The 17,096-nt window shown below is 35.2% G+C and overlaps 1 protein-coding gene across 3 annotated transcripts in view; it reads left to right on the top strand.

Moving 5' to 3' along the window:
• enpp1 (ectonucleotide pyrophosphatase/phosphodiesterase 1) overlaps positions 1–17,096 on the top strand; it is an 82,237-nt gene extending 65,141 nt beyond the window's left edge. For all 3 annotated transcript variants that reach the window (XM_067417287.1, XM_067417288.1, XM_067417289.1), the window contains 7 exons: positions 1,627–1,666; positions 1,759–1,913; positions 7,113–7,239; positions 8,772–8,846; positions 13,966–14,098; positions 15,486–15,630; positions 16,209–17,096. In XM_067417287.1, the coding sequence (XP_067273388.1) occupies positions 1,627–1,666; positions 1,759–1,913; positions 7,113–7,239; positions 8,772–8,846; positions 13,966–14,098; positions 15,486–15,630; positions 16,209–16,361 (828 nt within the window). In that variant the 3' untranslated portion in view covers positions 16,362–17,096. The remainder of the gene's footprint in view (positions 1–1,626; positions 1,667–1,758; positions 1,914–7,112; positions 7,240–8,771; positions 8,847–13,965; positions 14,099–15,485; positions 15,631–16,208) is intronic.

The following is a 17,096-nucleotide window of genomic DNA, read 5'->3' as shown; positions in this document are numbered from 1 at the left end:
TCAGAACCCCTCTTTCAGGACACAAAAACGACATTATTTGTCATTCACTTTGGCATTTTTCATTCACAAACAAACTATATAACACTGCGTGAAAGGTAATATTGAAAAACCATAATAGGGGCACTTTAATACAGATCATGATATAATTAATAGATTGCGATGCTTTATTTAAGGACATTTTGAGCATGCTTTAATAGACATTTTCCAGGCTAAGACTAGTTCCCTTTAAAGGCCAAGCGGAGGCTTTGAAACGAATGGCTGCCTTGTTTTATGGTATAATCCTGTGTCTTTGAACTGGCTGTTATTAGATGACTCATTCCTAACAGCAGGCTGGGTTTCCTCTTCGTTCCACCCAAGGTTTCCTCCTTACTCTTGTAGTTTTTCCTTGCTATTGTTGCTTAGTGCTTGTTAATTAACATGGGATTTAAGCCTCAAATCTCGTATAGCATGTGGCTGTGCAAATTAAATTCAGTTGCGCTGCATGAGATTAATTGATGTGGAAAGCCAATTATATTACTTTTACCTATTACAATTATGGAAAAAGTGGCTAGAGGTTCATATCGGCCTGGTTTCACAGAAAAGACTCAAGCTAGTCCTAAACTAAAATGCATGTTTGAGCTGTTTTAACTAAAAAAGAAACTTCTACTGACCTATCCTAAAATATGTCAGTGTCATTGTTTTGTCTCAAGATGCACACCAGTAATATGTTTTCTAGTCTATGTTTATTAAAGCTACTTGAACTAATGCCTAATCCTGGTTTAGGCTAAACCCTGTCTGTGAAACCGGCTCATGCCCTTTAGCATTAGTACATCTTCCAGTTAAATGTTGTTATAGAGTGGATGTTTTGTCAGTCTCTTTAAGGGTGTTCTGCTGTGTAATTTTCTTTGAGTTATGATTGTTGTTTGTTTCTTTGTGCTAACCCAGATCACATATTCACTTTTGGCTTTGTGGTGTTGTATGGATTTCTTTATTTTTTCCTGTGGTTTGTCACAATCACATAGCTTTCCAGTTTTTTGGAAGGGGAAGTGAGTAAAGTCACTTGTCCTTAACCATTCTAAATGATTTAGTATTGTATATACACTGCCCTCTCTCTCTCTCTCTCTCTATATATATATATATATATATATATATAAACTGACTCCAAAATGTTCAATAATATTCCAGGATGAAGATGTCAAGATTCATTAGGCTCATTTTTTTTTTGACGTCAGAACTGTAAAGTTTACAACAGGACATCTAAAAGTAATTCAATGAATTTAAGGTCTGGACTCAGAGGTGCCAATTCTTGAGTGAAAATGATTCTCCCAACCATTCTTTCACAATTTGAGTATGATGACTCTTGATAGGGTCATCCTGACCTGGAATATGGCCATTATATGTCTTCATACATGGTTGTTTAAGAAATGAAAAGCTACACACTCCATCAATTAGGGTTAGAAGAACATATTTTTCCAAACATATAACATGCTAGACACATATAAATCACTGCAAAAATGATCCAGTCATAAGCTCTTAAGTACTGGCCTATTTAAATCCAATTCTTTTTGGTTTGTTTTTTGTATGCTTATGTTTGCTTATTTCAACAGTAAAAAATATGCTAAAATACATTTCCAAAAACGTTTTCAGGTTAGCCGCATGGACCAACGTCTCATCAACTCAAACTCAGGTAAGTAAACAGTTTGTCAGGAATAGTTCATATCGACATCGTTTTAGTGGCAAAATCATACAGTGAAACTTTCTGTTTTAATCCCTTAATAGACAGCAGTGTCAAGCCTCTTCATCTGCCTTACGGACTCCCGCGTGTCCTTCAGGAGCAGTCGGATTACTGTATTCTCCAGCACAGTGCGTACATCAGCGGATACAGCAGAGACATCCTGATGCCCCTCTGGGTTTCATACTCTTTGAATGCAACGGTGAGATTAGACTTACAACGCCAACTATCAATCCACAGGCTTTCTTTGTTGACGTATTTGAAACATAAAGTGTACAGGCTGGTACATATTGCGACTGGCTATTGCTAGTCAGTGGTGCTATTTATAATGAAAAGTGAGGAACAGTCTTTTTCTAGAGCGCACTTAATTATTTGACATAAACTGGATACACCCATGAAAGCAAGACGAGTCATGTAGTGTACAGTATCCTCCTAAAAGTGACTTTAAATTTTAAATGTGTACATGTTTATCTGCTAAAAGTTAATTGAGTTACCTTTTAGGAGTACGGTCGCATACGGATGACTAGCTCATTTTAAGCTGTTACAATTTTGCACAGCAGGGGTTTTCTATTTTGATATTTTAAATATTTAAATATCAAATATTTTGATATTTTTCAAAAATATCAAAATATTTTTGATATTTTTCATATCAATTTGATATTTGATATTTTTTATTTTGATATTTGATATTTGATATATTTTTTTTCTGTAATAAGATGAGATTTAAGTTAACTACACATTTTCAGATCATTACAGGGCTAACTTTAAAACAAAAATATTTTTGAAAAAAATTTAACGGTGTACACATTGGCATACCATGGTGACAGATTGCGGCGGGAAATAGAAAAAAGGAACACGTGACTGTTGAAAACAAACTGAATATCCATGAAAACTAAAACAAACTGAACATAATAACTGTGACAGCTGCAAGCTAAATGATACATGTATTATAGGTCAAATATATAGCTAAACTTTATTTATAACTTGCATTTAATTTCATAATTACTATTATTACTTAAATTATATTATCATTGAAATATGAAATATGTGTACATTACAATGAAATATGGTTTATGTGTACTGCCAAATATTTTATAGACAAGGATTTTGTGGTTACTAAAATATACTTTAATATCGTGTTATTGATATTTGTAATTATACATTTGTAATGATGATTTTGGAATTTAGTACACTGAAAATATATTAACTTTAATAGAATAAAACGCTATAAATAAGCATATATTTTACTTTGTTTTAGACATCATAAACCCTTGCTGGTCACCGCAGATATGACTTCTGCCTGTAATGGTAAGGGGTGTGGTGTTTCCAGACAACTTGTGCTTGGCACGTCAGCCAATAAAAATACAGGAAACTACATTTGGCCATCTAACAAATCTAAGACCATTGCGTTTTTCGGAGGGATGGGCTTCATAGAAGCAGGAAGCAAACGAGCCGTTAATAGGACAGTGGAGACAGCGGTTGAATAAAGGTCCAATATAACAAAAATATGGCGTAAAAAAAAAAAAGAAGTATTAAGACATGTAATACTATGCAGTGCCCCATAAACACAACTAAGTCTAAAAAAAAACCCGGAACCACCCCTTTAATATAATATGTACATATTTATGTTATCTGCAAGTACTACTTGTTTAAAAAAAAAAAATGTGTATATATATATATATATATATATATATATATATATATATATATATATATATATATATATATAAAATACACTTTTACATTTTTAAAGTAGGCCTACACTACAATTAAATACTTATTTTTCACAAGGGAAATTTGTAGTGGCATTCAAAAAGGAAGTTGTAAATGTGCAGAGGTTTGATGATGATGCTGAAGGGAGGAGAGGAAGGCCATCTGTCATATTTTCTGACCACACAGAGCATGTGCTGCTCATTATGTGGTCCGACCGCGGAGTAAATCACGGTCTCTGGCATCATCATCATCATCACACTCGCTAACACTCGACGCAACGGGACAGTGACCGAGTTGCTCATCAAGCGTTCACTCATGTCTTTACAAATCTAAATTGCTTGGTTTTTTCCATGGAACACAAAAGATGAGTTTTTGAAGAATGTAGTCTTTTCCGTATAATGAACATGAATCATACTGGAAGTTTACTTCGGTTTTGACGTGAAAGCTTAAGCTCAAAATCTGCTTCAGTAGTGACTTCAGCAGTTACAGACTGCAGACAAATGGCTATCCACCTGTCAAAGTGGCCATGCCCTTAATTATGCAGAACTTTAAGGCTTTATATAGTTATTATAAAAATTCACCCCCCTCTCAGTTGTCATAAAGGACAAAATTAGCTATATGAACCAAAACCACAATTTTTACCAGGCTGTAAACAAGTATTTTTTCTGCTGTAAAGTTGGGAGTTTTGACAAATTTCCCAATGAGGAATTTGTTACCCAATATGGACTCAATGAGATTCCTCTCCCTTTTGGAGTCTGTCTCTAGCGGCCAGTCGATGAATTGCAGTTTGAGTCACTTTCGTATTGGCTTCAAGAGAAATTGGGGGAGGTTGCCGTGTGAGGGTGCTCATGATGCACACTTTTGCAGAGCCTGCCCTGATGCGGGTACCACAGCGGACTTCTTCACGACAGTCAAAACGGTGTTGCGTAATGAAAGTGCAGACTCGTATGAAGACTGTGAGGGTTTAGGGTGCCATTTGGGACTGCTTCAAATGCAGTTCAAGTTTGTTTTTGTTGTTGTTCTGTCTCATCTGTTTCTTTTTCAAGAGGCTGGGGAAATGTTGCCACCTTGTGGACAAACTAATTAGTGCAAAACAAATCAAGGCCTAGATGAGCACACAGTACAGAAACAGAAAAGAAACAGAAACAGAAACAGAAATAGACCTACATTTAATTTGTTATAAGTTAACTTAAACAGAATTGTTATCAGCAGAACATTTTACATTTTTAGCCTGTTCTTTAAACAAAGCTACTGAATTTTTCAGTAGATTTTTATGGTGTTTTTGTCATTATGGAGCTTGACTGTGCCAGTCTTCCAAGGAATGACCAGCATATAAGTTCAGTCAAGTCAATTTTATTTATAAAGTGCTATTTACAATGCAGATAGTTTCAAAGCAGCTTCACAGTGTTAAACAGGAAAATAATGCAACAGATTTGATTCGTTTGTACAGCTGCTCTGGAGAAAATGATGTCATCCAGTTTGTTTCAATTGTCACTGTGGGCAGATCAGTAATATAGTTGAAATTTAAGCCAAAAGCCAAAGGCGACGGTGACAAGGAACCAAAACTCCTTCAGGTGACAGAATGGAGAAAGAAACCTTGATAGTGTATGATTATGATTCTGGCAACATTACAGGTCAGAAGTAATATTAGATCAAAATATATTCGTAAAATTATTCGAAAGATTGGAGTCGTCACGCCGGAGACGGGTTTATTGAGGATGTTGAGTTGATGAGGCATTTACAGTGGGAGTTTAATTAACACAATCTCTGCAAGACATTTCAGGGATGTTTTGGTCATGTCTAGGAGCAGGTCCACCATCTGATCTGGATCAGACACGCCTGGATCAGACACTTGAGTACTTGAGTACTGTACTTAAGTACACTTTTTGAGTATCTGTACTTTACTGGAGTATATTTTTTTCAGGATACTTTTAGTTTTACTTCACTACATTTGAAAGACAAATATCGTACTTTTTACTCCACTACATTTCTATCTAGGTCGAAAGTCTTTTTGCAGCAGCTCTGAAAGTCGGTGGATGATTTTTTCCTTCTTTTAAAGGTTTTTTTGTTGTTGTTGTTTCAGACAGTCTGTCAGGAATCGCTCTTATAGAGTCATATACATTTTCCCAACTTTTTTTGAACACTGATCTGTTCATAGCAAAATGGAAGAAGACGGTTCTTAGGCACAAGTGTGTGCACCCATAGCCATACTTTGAAAGTATGTTTCAGTTAAAAAAAAAAATCAAGATTAGTTTAGTTGGCATGCACTTGGTGCATGTCTTATAAAATATTAAAAATATATACATCTGTGAGAAAGAGATGAGTGAAGTTGGGAGAATATCAGATGTGTATCAGTGTATTGGATCCGTGCATTTGGCCTTAAAGTGACAGCAGCTTTGTAAAGAGCTTTGTAAATTATATACAAGTATTTAAATTAGTTTAAGTTAGTCGTATGGTAGTATTTCAGATGGAGCATCACTGAATGGCTTAAACCATGATGACAGTGTGCATTTATACAACAATAATAAAATAATGCATTGGCATAAAAAAGGAAATTTACTTTAATACTTAAGTACTTTTGAAAACAAATACTTCTGTACTTTTACTTGAGTACAAATCTATTTTTACAACTTTCACTTGTAACAGAGTAATATTTGACCAGTAGTACTTTTACTTTTACTCAAGTAATAGAGTTGTGTACTTTGTCCACCTCTGTATAATTGTAGTGTCTTCTCCAACTCAGTCACTGTAATCCAGTAGCGGTGGCTTTGGGAATGGCCTCACAGGGCAGCAAAGCATTCTGGGAACTGTTGTCTTTCATCCCCATGAGACAAAAATACATTTTCTGTCTTTTCTCAGTCTAGAAGGCACCAAATTCAAAAATAATTTCACATTTCTACTACATTAATGACCCAGTTTAAATACAGATTCATCTTCCCAGCGCTGAAGTACCCCTTTAATGACCAGCCTAAAACAATATTTTAACTGATTTGAATAATAGAATAGATTCTTCAGGAAAGAAAAAGTTATGTTTTATGTTCCATGGGGATTTATTTATATATTTTTGTATTAATATGGATTTGGAATGACCTATGGTTGAATGCATGATAATATAAATTTACTTTTAGGTGAACTAAATTAAATCATCTTTAGAGTAAACCGTTATATTTAGCGCTCTTGACTCATAAAAAGAATGCAAGCCACAACATGGGATTGTGAAATGACATCACACATTTTTCCAGAGTGGTAGGCCTCAGGCCTGATCTTGCAATAAAGTGTTTGTTGTTTTGTATCGGAGTAACTTCAAGGACAAGCTTGACTCACAAAATATTGCCTAATCAGATTTAAAAGCTGAAAGGTTAAGCTTGTATTTTTGTTCAAATACTTTAATCTGAGCTGTAAAGCTGTCTAAACAGTATTTATTTTGAAGTATACAGCACAATTTAAGACTATTAAGCCAAGATTAGAGATGTGTTGCTTCAACATAAAGCAAACCGGCCTTTCTCACGAGGCTCAAAGATGTTTCAAATGTAATGTGGTAATGCCTATTCACTGAATAGCAATGAAGACATTTTCTCTGTTATGTTTCTGTCAAGACTTGCGTCATACACTTGATGAGTGTTTTAATTTTCAAGTAAGCACTCTTTCCTCTGATCGCTAATTTTCTTTCTGTCTTTGTCAAACAAAGGTCAGCATCCATCCCTCAGCGGACCCGTGTGTGCGTGCTGATGTGCGAGTGCAGGCCAGTGCGAGACAGTCCTGCTCATTCTATAAGAACAATTCCACTCTGACCTTTGGCCTCCTGTATCCGCCCAGTGAGTCCAACAGGATATCTATATTTATGTTAAGATCTTTAAACAAAACTCACAATTCATTTCACTTTCTGCCCTCTACTGCTTTTGGGAAATGTAATTATAGCAATGGGTGATATAAATTATTATTTATAACTGTTTTAAAATTTACTTTGAATTAAGTACGTGTTATGCTGTATTCTGTATTAAAGGTTTAGTTCACTCAACATTGAAAATTCTGTCAATAATAACCTACCCTTACGTTGTTCAACATCTGTAAGACCTCCGTTCATCTTCGGAACACGTTTTTGTTGAAATCCGATGGCTCAGAAAGGCTTTCATTGACACCAATGTCATTTCCTCTCTCAAGACCCATAAAAGGACTAAAGACGTTGTTAAAAGTTCATCTCACTACAGTGGCTCTACAATAATTTTATGAAGCGACGAGAATAGTTTGTTGTGTGCAAAAAAAAAAACTAAATAACGACTTATACAGTGATGGGCCGAATTGAAAACAAATTTTCCAACGTTATGAATCAGCGTATTGATTCATGATTCGGATCGCCAGTGTCACGTGATTTCAGCAGTTTGGCGGTTTGACACGCAATCTGAATCACTAATCAATGCGCTGATTCATAACATAAGTTCCAAACTTTGTTTTGAAATCGGCCCATCACTATATTAGTCATTATTTAGGGGCTTTTTTTGCACACGCAAACTATTTTCGTCACTTCATAAAATTATTGTAGAGCCACTGTAGTGAGATGGACTTTGTAACAACGTCTTTAGTGCCTTTTATGGGTCTTGAGAGAGGAAATGACATTAGTGTCAATGAACTTTGAGCCATCGAATTTCAACAAAAATATCTTAATTTGTGCTCCAAAGATGAACGGATGTAGCCTGACAAGCCAGACCCACATCAAGATGTTTGGTCTGGAAACTCACCATAGCCAGCTCAATCCGAGGGGCGGGATAAACGGTTGTCTTTCAAACTCCCTCTGCACACGATAGGATAGCGCTACACCAACCAGAGCAACGAAGGTGAAACAGAGCTTGTTGATAGATTAAACATTCGCCGTATCCGGTCGGCAAAACCGGTCGAACACATCTTCCCTTTTTAAGAATGACTTCAGTGCCGTTCTTTGTTCTTTTCTCAGAGAAAAGCTTAACTCCAAGTCTTCCAGAGTCGCGGTCAGAGCTGATTTGAAAGACCGCCGCCGTTCGCCAGTTTCTGTGTTTACTAGACGCACGCAAACGCAACTCGCGGTCGTCATTATGGCCCCGCCCACCGACTCTATACACAATGTGATTGGTCTGGCAAGAGTTAGGGGAATACAGCTCAGAAGGGTATTGAGAGTTCCTAGACGATACTTGCAGGCAGATTAAATTTGCTCCCGCTTGGGTGCGTCTAGATTTCTAGGCTAGAACGGATGTCTTGCGGGTGTCAAACAACATTAGGGAAAGTAATTAATGACAGAATTTTCATTTTTGGACGAACTAACCCTTTAAGCACAAAAAAAACATAGATATTTAATAAGATGTTTTTTTGTTCTCAGATTTCAGTCCTAAAGGAACTAAGCCAGACTCCTTAATTACAAGCAACATGGTGCCCATGTTTCCAGCTTTCAAAGGTAAGTTGTGTTTTATATTCTACTTATAGAAAAACACACAGTCAGACTACAGTGAAAGAGTACCTCATAACTGGGCTGTTTCTTATTTGCTTAGTATTTTTTGGTTTGTTATACAATTTGCATTATTGTTCTGGGAAGAACTGCATGGTACCATGGGCATTTTTTTTATGACTGCCCATATGAATATTTACAAAAGAGTTGCTGTTGACTTGTGTACTTTAAAAGTAAATTAAAAGTTATTGGCATGCTGGAATACTAACAAAAAACAAACAAACAAAAAAAACTAAATTGTAGCCTTTGTGACCCCTTGATTGTGTTTTAACACAGGTTTTAATAGGATTCAATCATGGACTTCTCGGAATGCTTTTGTTTTAGTCATTATTATCTATATTTTTTGTCATCATATATATATATATATATATATATATATATATATATATATATATATATATATATATATATCCTAAAATACTGAATAGTTTTTTCAGATGACCAGCCATTGACATCAACATAAACTAAGAAATATGGGTCTTGAGTGCAATTGCCATTAATCATCAAAAAAAATTGAACTTTGAATTTAGAATGGCTGCCAGATAGCAATAAACATGTTGCCTGATTTACTCAAACAGCTATAATTCTGCATTCCAACTCATAAAGTAAGAATTAAACAACTTTCTATTTGGAAAAGTGTAACTAGAAGTGAGACAAAGTCATGCTGAAATCACAACATAAAAGATATTGTCCAACTTGACACCACCCATAATGTACACTTTTGAATGATGCACATTTACTTTTAGCAAATACAATGCCAGATATTACACGATAAATTGTTTCATGAACCTTTCTGTTAGCATGGGTGTAAAACATTATCTATATAGTGCTGTAAAAAATATTTGCCAACATACTACCTGTATCTATTATTGTAAAAATGTATTTGAACTAATTTAGACTTTTGAAAAGCTGTGCTTTTTGTATTTTATAAAGATATGCAACACTCCCTGGAAAGGTAAATTCTGCCCAGTAAAAGCTGCTCTATGATTAGATTCAGTTGATCACAGCTGAATTGAGGCCAGCCCGCATTTATACCAAAATTAAAGAAAGGAGTCCCACAGGAGCATGTGACCTGCCAAAAAAACACCTAGGAACATTCCAAAGAGCTGCTGTTTTCTGTTTTCTGTTTGTGTGAGACTGTAGACAAACATAGCACTGGCTTCTCAGTGAGATTTTATGTGACATAAAATATGTTATTTTATTATATATTTTTTAAAATCATTTTATCATTATCAATACAATGATACAATGTATATCAATGATAGTATATCATTGATATATACTATTATCTTTGTTATTGTTTTAAATTTAATAAAATTGTGATATTTTATTTTTAATTTTACATTTCGTTAGTTGTAGTAATTTTTTGTCTTTGTATTTTTTTAAATATATGCCTGTATGTATGTGTATATATATTTATATTATTATTATTATTATTATTATTATTATTATTAAGTTTTAGTTAGGCTATTTCGTTTTATTTAGTTTATTTAGTTTAGTTATTTATTTTTAGATATTGGCAACTTCAACAAAAATGAGAAATGATGCCTTGGCAACTAGCTGAAATAAATAAAGTTTTCAATGTATTTTAATTTGAGTAATGACATTTTTTATGGTTTTAGTTTGAGGTTACAATAACTATATGTTAGGGGAATTCAGATTTTTTTTACAAAGCAAACTGTAAATTAAAAAAATTATGCATCCTCAGCCTTAGATGTTAACTGCAACATTGTCTTGCAACTTTGACTTTTCTCCTCCCTTTTAAATTAATATTGACAATCCTATCTATGCATCTATATGGTTAGTATATAATTCTCGTTATTTATCATATTATTAAGGGTTAGGGTTCTTTTTTTGTTTTGTTTTGTTTTTCGAAACAAGAACAGAGCTGCAGCCCATTATTGTGCTACAACCCTCTAGTTGAGATCCAGATATCGTATACCTCCATTCCATACTTCCACAAATTATCCTATTTAATTGGACAAAAAAAGCAAAAATATTGGTTGCTTTTCTTTACCTGCCACATATAAAATGTGCTTCTCAATGATTTTTCAGATAAATTCAATTGTAATAGACGGTAGTAAAATTCCAGTGGCTATCTCAGGTTTAATCCAGGCAATCCTTACAAGTCATAATGAAGGCAGATCTGCTGCATTTATAGACAGTATTGAGTCATTTACACAATATGCCAAATTAATTAATGTTTTGCTTTAACCAGAGTCTCATCAGTGGTAACTGCAACACCTTTGTGTGGTAAACACGTTCTTCATTTTGTGTTGTGCAAGTGTTTAGATCAGAGTGATCTAAGATTACCAAGTTCATTCCCACACTAACTCCTCCGTCATGACATTCATGTAGAACTTCATCTGTATTCCATTAGAAATCGTTCATCTGATAGACTAAGTACTATGAATGTATTTTATTGCATCTACAGAGACAATTAAAGAATGTGAACAGAATGCGTTTGTGGTGTTTACTGGTTGCACCAGTATTTCACTACACATGTATCTGTTATCAGTTATGGCTTGATTGCACAAGTGTATCGTTGTGCATTTATCGTAGGCATATTATACAAAAGAACCCAAGTAAACATGATTCATTATGGCTCTTCATCATTCCTTTGTGGCTCTTTTGCAAAAACTTGTTTGGTTTCAGTCAGTTAAAATGCTTAATTTGTAACTTGCTGAAGTTAGAAACACATCAGGATTATTAAAGGGGTCATGACATGAGAAATCAAAGCCGTTTTTCCACCATCGGGGTGAACGGTTCCAACGGTAAAGAACAGTCCCAGTTGTATTTCCACTTGATCCTGGTACAACACAGCACAATCACAAACCGTTCTCGGCCTGGAGAATGACTTTGCCACTCAGGATTGGTCATTTGTCAATTGCCTGGCAATTTAATAATACAATTTAAAGAAATATCTGATCAACACGGTAGCTATTTACATCTCATATCATATGTAAACTCTTGCATTATACCGCAATGGCTGACACATTTGTATTACAACACAGAGAGCTCTGTTATCAGCGCCGCAGTAAAAAAAGGAAGACATATGCATACCAGCCGGGCCTGATCAGCACGCAATGGCCAGACAATGGATAATAGGATAAATTTGCATCTTATAAGAGGTGTTTGTATCATTAAAACATCCTGTAAGTTTCATATCTAAAAAAAGACCTCCTCATTATAAACAAAACCTCCAAAAATGTCTTTTTGATATTGTGGGATCTGTGATGTCACATAAGTAAGTTGTATTTGCATATGACTGAAAAGACATTGACGAATAGTTTTACATCATCATCATCACATCATAGATGCTTAACGGCTGACATTTGCCTACACTGGATGTGAGTGTCGTGTCAAAAGCAAACATAGACCATTACCATCACTGACGCTGGCTACACTGGATCATGTGCTCATTTAGTTTCTGACATACTCCACACGCTTGAGTCTGCCGACAACAGGACAAACGGAAGAGTGAATGAACATTCCCTTTGACACGTCCAGTTTAAACAGCTTGTTTGCATCTCTATAGAGACTTCAGAAAGATACCACGGTCAGAAACAAGTGGATGGTTTATTTTAATGGCATCCCAGATCGCATCAGATGTTACAGTATATGTTTGTTCGGAGCATTTTGTTTTGTCAGCAAGGCACAGCGTAATGATAGTTCGCAAAGAAGCGTTGGTTAAAAGATGAAGTAGCTGTATTTGATCTGAGAGCAGCTGCATTACAAACCATAAGTTCATTATTTCATAATGCCTTGTCTGCAAATGACGGTTTTATATGGATAATGTTTTCAAAACTGTTGTTCGTGCAATAGCGAGTGGGCATTGATACTGTTTCCTATGTTAGCCAATCATAACAGTTACCGTTCACTGCACTGTAAAAAAATATTTAGAAAAAAAGTTACCTGGTTGCCTTAAAATTTTGAGTTCATTGAAATTAAAATTTTCAGTTAATACAATTAACATTTTTTGAGATTCGACAACCTTTATTAAAATATTATTTAAAAGATTTTGTAAGCAAATTGGGTAAATGTGTGTTTTATTTGTGATGAAGCAGCCAAATTGTGCTATTTTCATGATTTATCACATAAATAATTTATCAATAAACTCTACATTTTAAGGCAACCAGGTTACTTACTTTTTTAAGTTAAACCAACAAAAACCAACCAATTTTTTTTAGACTGTGACAAGCCTTAAAGGAGCCACTACTTAAAAATGGATCATTAGCTAAAAACTTGATTAACATCATAAGTGAACCTCAAGGAACAATAAAATTTAAAAAGAAAATGAATGTCATGACCACTTTAATCAAATCAATCAAAAATATTCTATGTGTATGCCATAGTACAGAAATGCGTTATTAGTCTCGGTTTTAACTGACAGAGTGTGTCTGCTTCCCGAACAATGCTAGGAAGACTGCTCCAGAGTTTAGGTTCTAAATAGGAAAATGATCGACCGCCTGCAGTTGATTTAGATATTCTAGGTATTATCAACTGGCCAGAGTTTTGAGGCCGCAATAGATCTCGTGGAGTATAATGTGTTAAGAGCTCGCTCAAGTACTGGGAAGCTAAACCATTTAGTGTTTTATAAGTAATAAGCGAAATCTTAAAATTGATGTGATGTTTAATAGGAAGCCAGTGCAGTGTTGACAGAACCGGGCTAATATGGTCATACTTCCTGGTTCTAGTAAGAACTGAAGCTTCTGCGTTTTGGACTAGTTGGAGTTTGTTTATTAGGCGAGCAGGGCAACCACCCAGTAAAGCATTACAATAATCTAGCCTTGAGCTCATGAACGCATGAACTAACTGTTCAGCATTTTGCATCGAAAGCATGTGCCGTAAATTAGATATATTTTTAAGATGCTAGAAACGTGCCTTTCAAATGAAAGATTGGTATCAAAGAGCCAGTCAACGACTTTAAGCCTGTATAAACAGAATTGTGGCCAGCATTCAGCACTACCACTTTAATTATGTTCGGTTATCACTGTATTGGGTATTGTTTTCTGATATCATATAATTTATTGTCACATAAACCCCATACTTTCTGTCTTTTTAACAGATATTTGGAATCACCTCCACGATTTTCTGCTGTTGAAGTATTCACAAGAGCTAAACGGTTTAAATGTTGTGAGCGGACCAATCTTCGATAACGACTTTGATGGGAACTATGACTTCATGAACAAGGGTACCCCGTAAGTTTGCAAAATGAACTCTTTCACAAATAAAAAACTATAATTATATACAACTATTTCAGGTTTGCCTTATGTAAAACCATTCACTTCACATGATCTCTTTCTGTCTAAGGGTATGTTCACACTTATAGTTCAATTCGCTTGGTGTGTTTAGTCCTGGTCTGCTTAGCGTTCAGATTGGCATTTTAACACCGAATCTAAAGGATGCATGTTCACAACCTGACTGTTTTTTATGGAACTTACCAAACATCCAAAACACTGCTGTGTGCTGGACTAAATGTGCTCATTGTATATGCGGAGCCTGCATATGATGGTATTTTTGACTTGCTGAGAACTTGTGAAGAACTTATAAAATGTGTTAAGGAGTCAAAACAGCGGCAGGAAACCCTCTGTCACACACAAACTGATGCGAGGAGATGTGGTTCTGATCCCTGTAACGAACAGTAATGGGCAACATCGCGACTATGACGAGAAAGAAACAAAACAATATGCTTGAGCATTCTGTCCTTATTTAGGGTCTCATCTTCAATCAATCAATCAATCAATCAATCAATCAATCAATCAATCAATCAATCAATCAATCAACTTTATTTATATAGCCTTTTACAATAACAATTGTGTCAAAGCAGCTTCACAGTGTCAAACAGGATAATATTGCAACAAAAGATTTGTACAGTCGTTCTGGAGAAAACAGTGATGTTATCAGCTTATTTTAATTTATCATATAGTGAAAATGTTGGCAGATCAGTATTATAGTTTATAGAATTAAATAAAACCTAATTCATAAATTTGATTTGTATATTTAGTTGAATAACTTTGATCATAATTTTAGTGTCCCCAACTGAGCAAGCCAAGCCAAAGGCGACAGTGGCAAGGAACCAAAACTCCATCAGGGCATGATGGAGAAAAATAAACCTTGGGAGAAACCCAGTCGTCTTCCCAGTTTTTGATTCCTTTACATGTCTTTATTCCATGTTGTGTTCATATTTCAATCAAACCGCACCAGCGTTAGTTTGGAAGCGAACCAAGACCGATCTTTTCAGCGGCCCTAGTCTGCTTGTTTGGTGCACACCTGTGTTTGGATAGCAGCACTCTCACGTTAAACGCACTAACAGAGCATTTGCACCAGGGTTTGTTTTAATCGAACCAGACATGCCAAGTGTGAACACCCTAAGCGGATGGAATAAGATGGCATGTGGACCCCAGCTAAAAATCTGCTTATATGAAATGAGAATTGCTTTATTAGGCCTAGAGCAACTTTTTCCATCTCGTTTCTTTAATGGTGCCTTACAAATGGCCATACTGCCCACTGGTGGCCAAATGTTTATTTTAAAACTGCGTAAGACTGAATTCCTTCTTTATTCAGATGTTTATCTTCTGCTTTCAGGAACGGGGTGCCCATTCCTACACATTTCTTTGTGATTCTTACAAGTTGTAAGAACTCGTCCCTGTCCTTTCGACAGTGTGGTGGCCCTCTAGATGCGGTGTCTTTCATTCTTCCTCATCGACCTGATCATCTGGAAACATGTCATGTATGTAATCACCCATGATCAAAACCACAGCGACCATAAGATTATATTGAGGAACTAGTTGAGTAACTTGCTTGTTAGGTAACTTGTTAACAGTTTTTTTTAACTTCTTCGATGCATTTGTGTAAGTGAACCTGAGACACTAAAAAGTAATTTTAATATCCATTAGTGTGTAGTAATGCACATGTAAAGTACTTGATCATCATTTTAAATATTTATATTTATTTATATATTTTAATAACCCATAGCCCTGGATTCACAGACAAGGCTTCTGTTTTTCAAAACTTTTTATAAAGATTGAAATACATTTGAATAGGATTATACGGATCCCAACAAAAGGGTGGATTTACTTTAAAACTGGTCAAAAAATACATTTGTATCATGTAATTGGAGACGCATGTTTTTTTATTTTGCTCTAAAGTATATTAATACGTATTCTTAAATGTATTGTACTTTTGTAAGCATGGTATTGAAAAAAACTTCCGGAGATTAATCAAATACGGGTAAAGATTTCTCTCTCTTGTGTCAATATGCAATTATTTTTTACACACTAACTTTTTTTCCCCCATTTATTTCTCCAGAATGGCTCAGACTACTCATGGCTCCAGGACTGGGTTCAGCTTCATGTGGCTCGAATCAGAGATGTAGAGCTTCTGACCGGCTTGAGCTTTTACCATGATCGTATATCCGTTGCTGAAACATTACAGCTCAAGACTGCACTCAAGACGTTCTAGGAACCATATTTCAACATTGGAATGCAGTCGAGCTTTAACAAACTCTGAAACAAATACACAAGTTCATCCAGAGAGTCTTTGAACTCCTAAAATGGAAAAATAAAACCCCTGCTTTAATGAATTCTTTATTCTCAGAGGCTATTTATAACTGGGGAAGTACCGACTGTCCTAGAAACTGCCCAGCAATCTTAGAGTAACTGAAATTCTGTTTTTCAGAAAAGAAAAAGAAACACATATGTTAGTGATTTGTGGTTGGACTTGTTCCTGCATTCAGCCTGTTCAACAAAAAAAAGAAGAATCTAAAAGAGACACTGTATCAAAAGTTTTTGCGCAAACAACAGGAAAGCCACATTTTCCACAGGAATCAGTCTCAAAGGGTTTTATTAAATTGTTCTACAACAATTGAAGCAAATGCTCATTCCAGCTGTTTGTAACATGTCCAAGTCAATTCAAGATGCATTTACTCTAGTATAATGGTGGCTTTTATTCCCTCTTCAGGCCAGAAAGAAGAATTACATCAACAAAAGAACCAAAATTGATGTCACTGTAATTTTCTGATGATTTAATTGATTCACTCTCTCAGGTCAGTTTTGATATTAATAAATCTGCATCAACATTTTTATTACATTTATATGTTACTTTTGTTATTCAAGGTTTACAATGTGTAAGTTGCGATTAGCATGTTGTAGGTTGTCTCATTTGGTGAATAATGATTAAATATTTAATATTTGTGTA

This window comes from Pseudorasbora parva, chromosome 15 (assembly GCF_024679245.1).
Source record: "Pseudorasbora parva isolate DD20220531a chromosome 15, ASM2467924v1, whole genome shotgun sequence".
NCBI classification, from domain to species: domain Eukaryota; kingdom Metazoa; phylum Chordata; class Actinopteri; order Cypriniformes; family Gobionidae; genus Pseudorasbora; species Pseudorasbora parva.
Note: the sequence above shows the minus strand (reverse complement) of the source record. Positions and strands in the feature narration are given on the sequence as shown.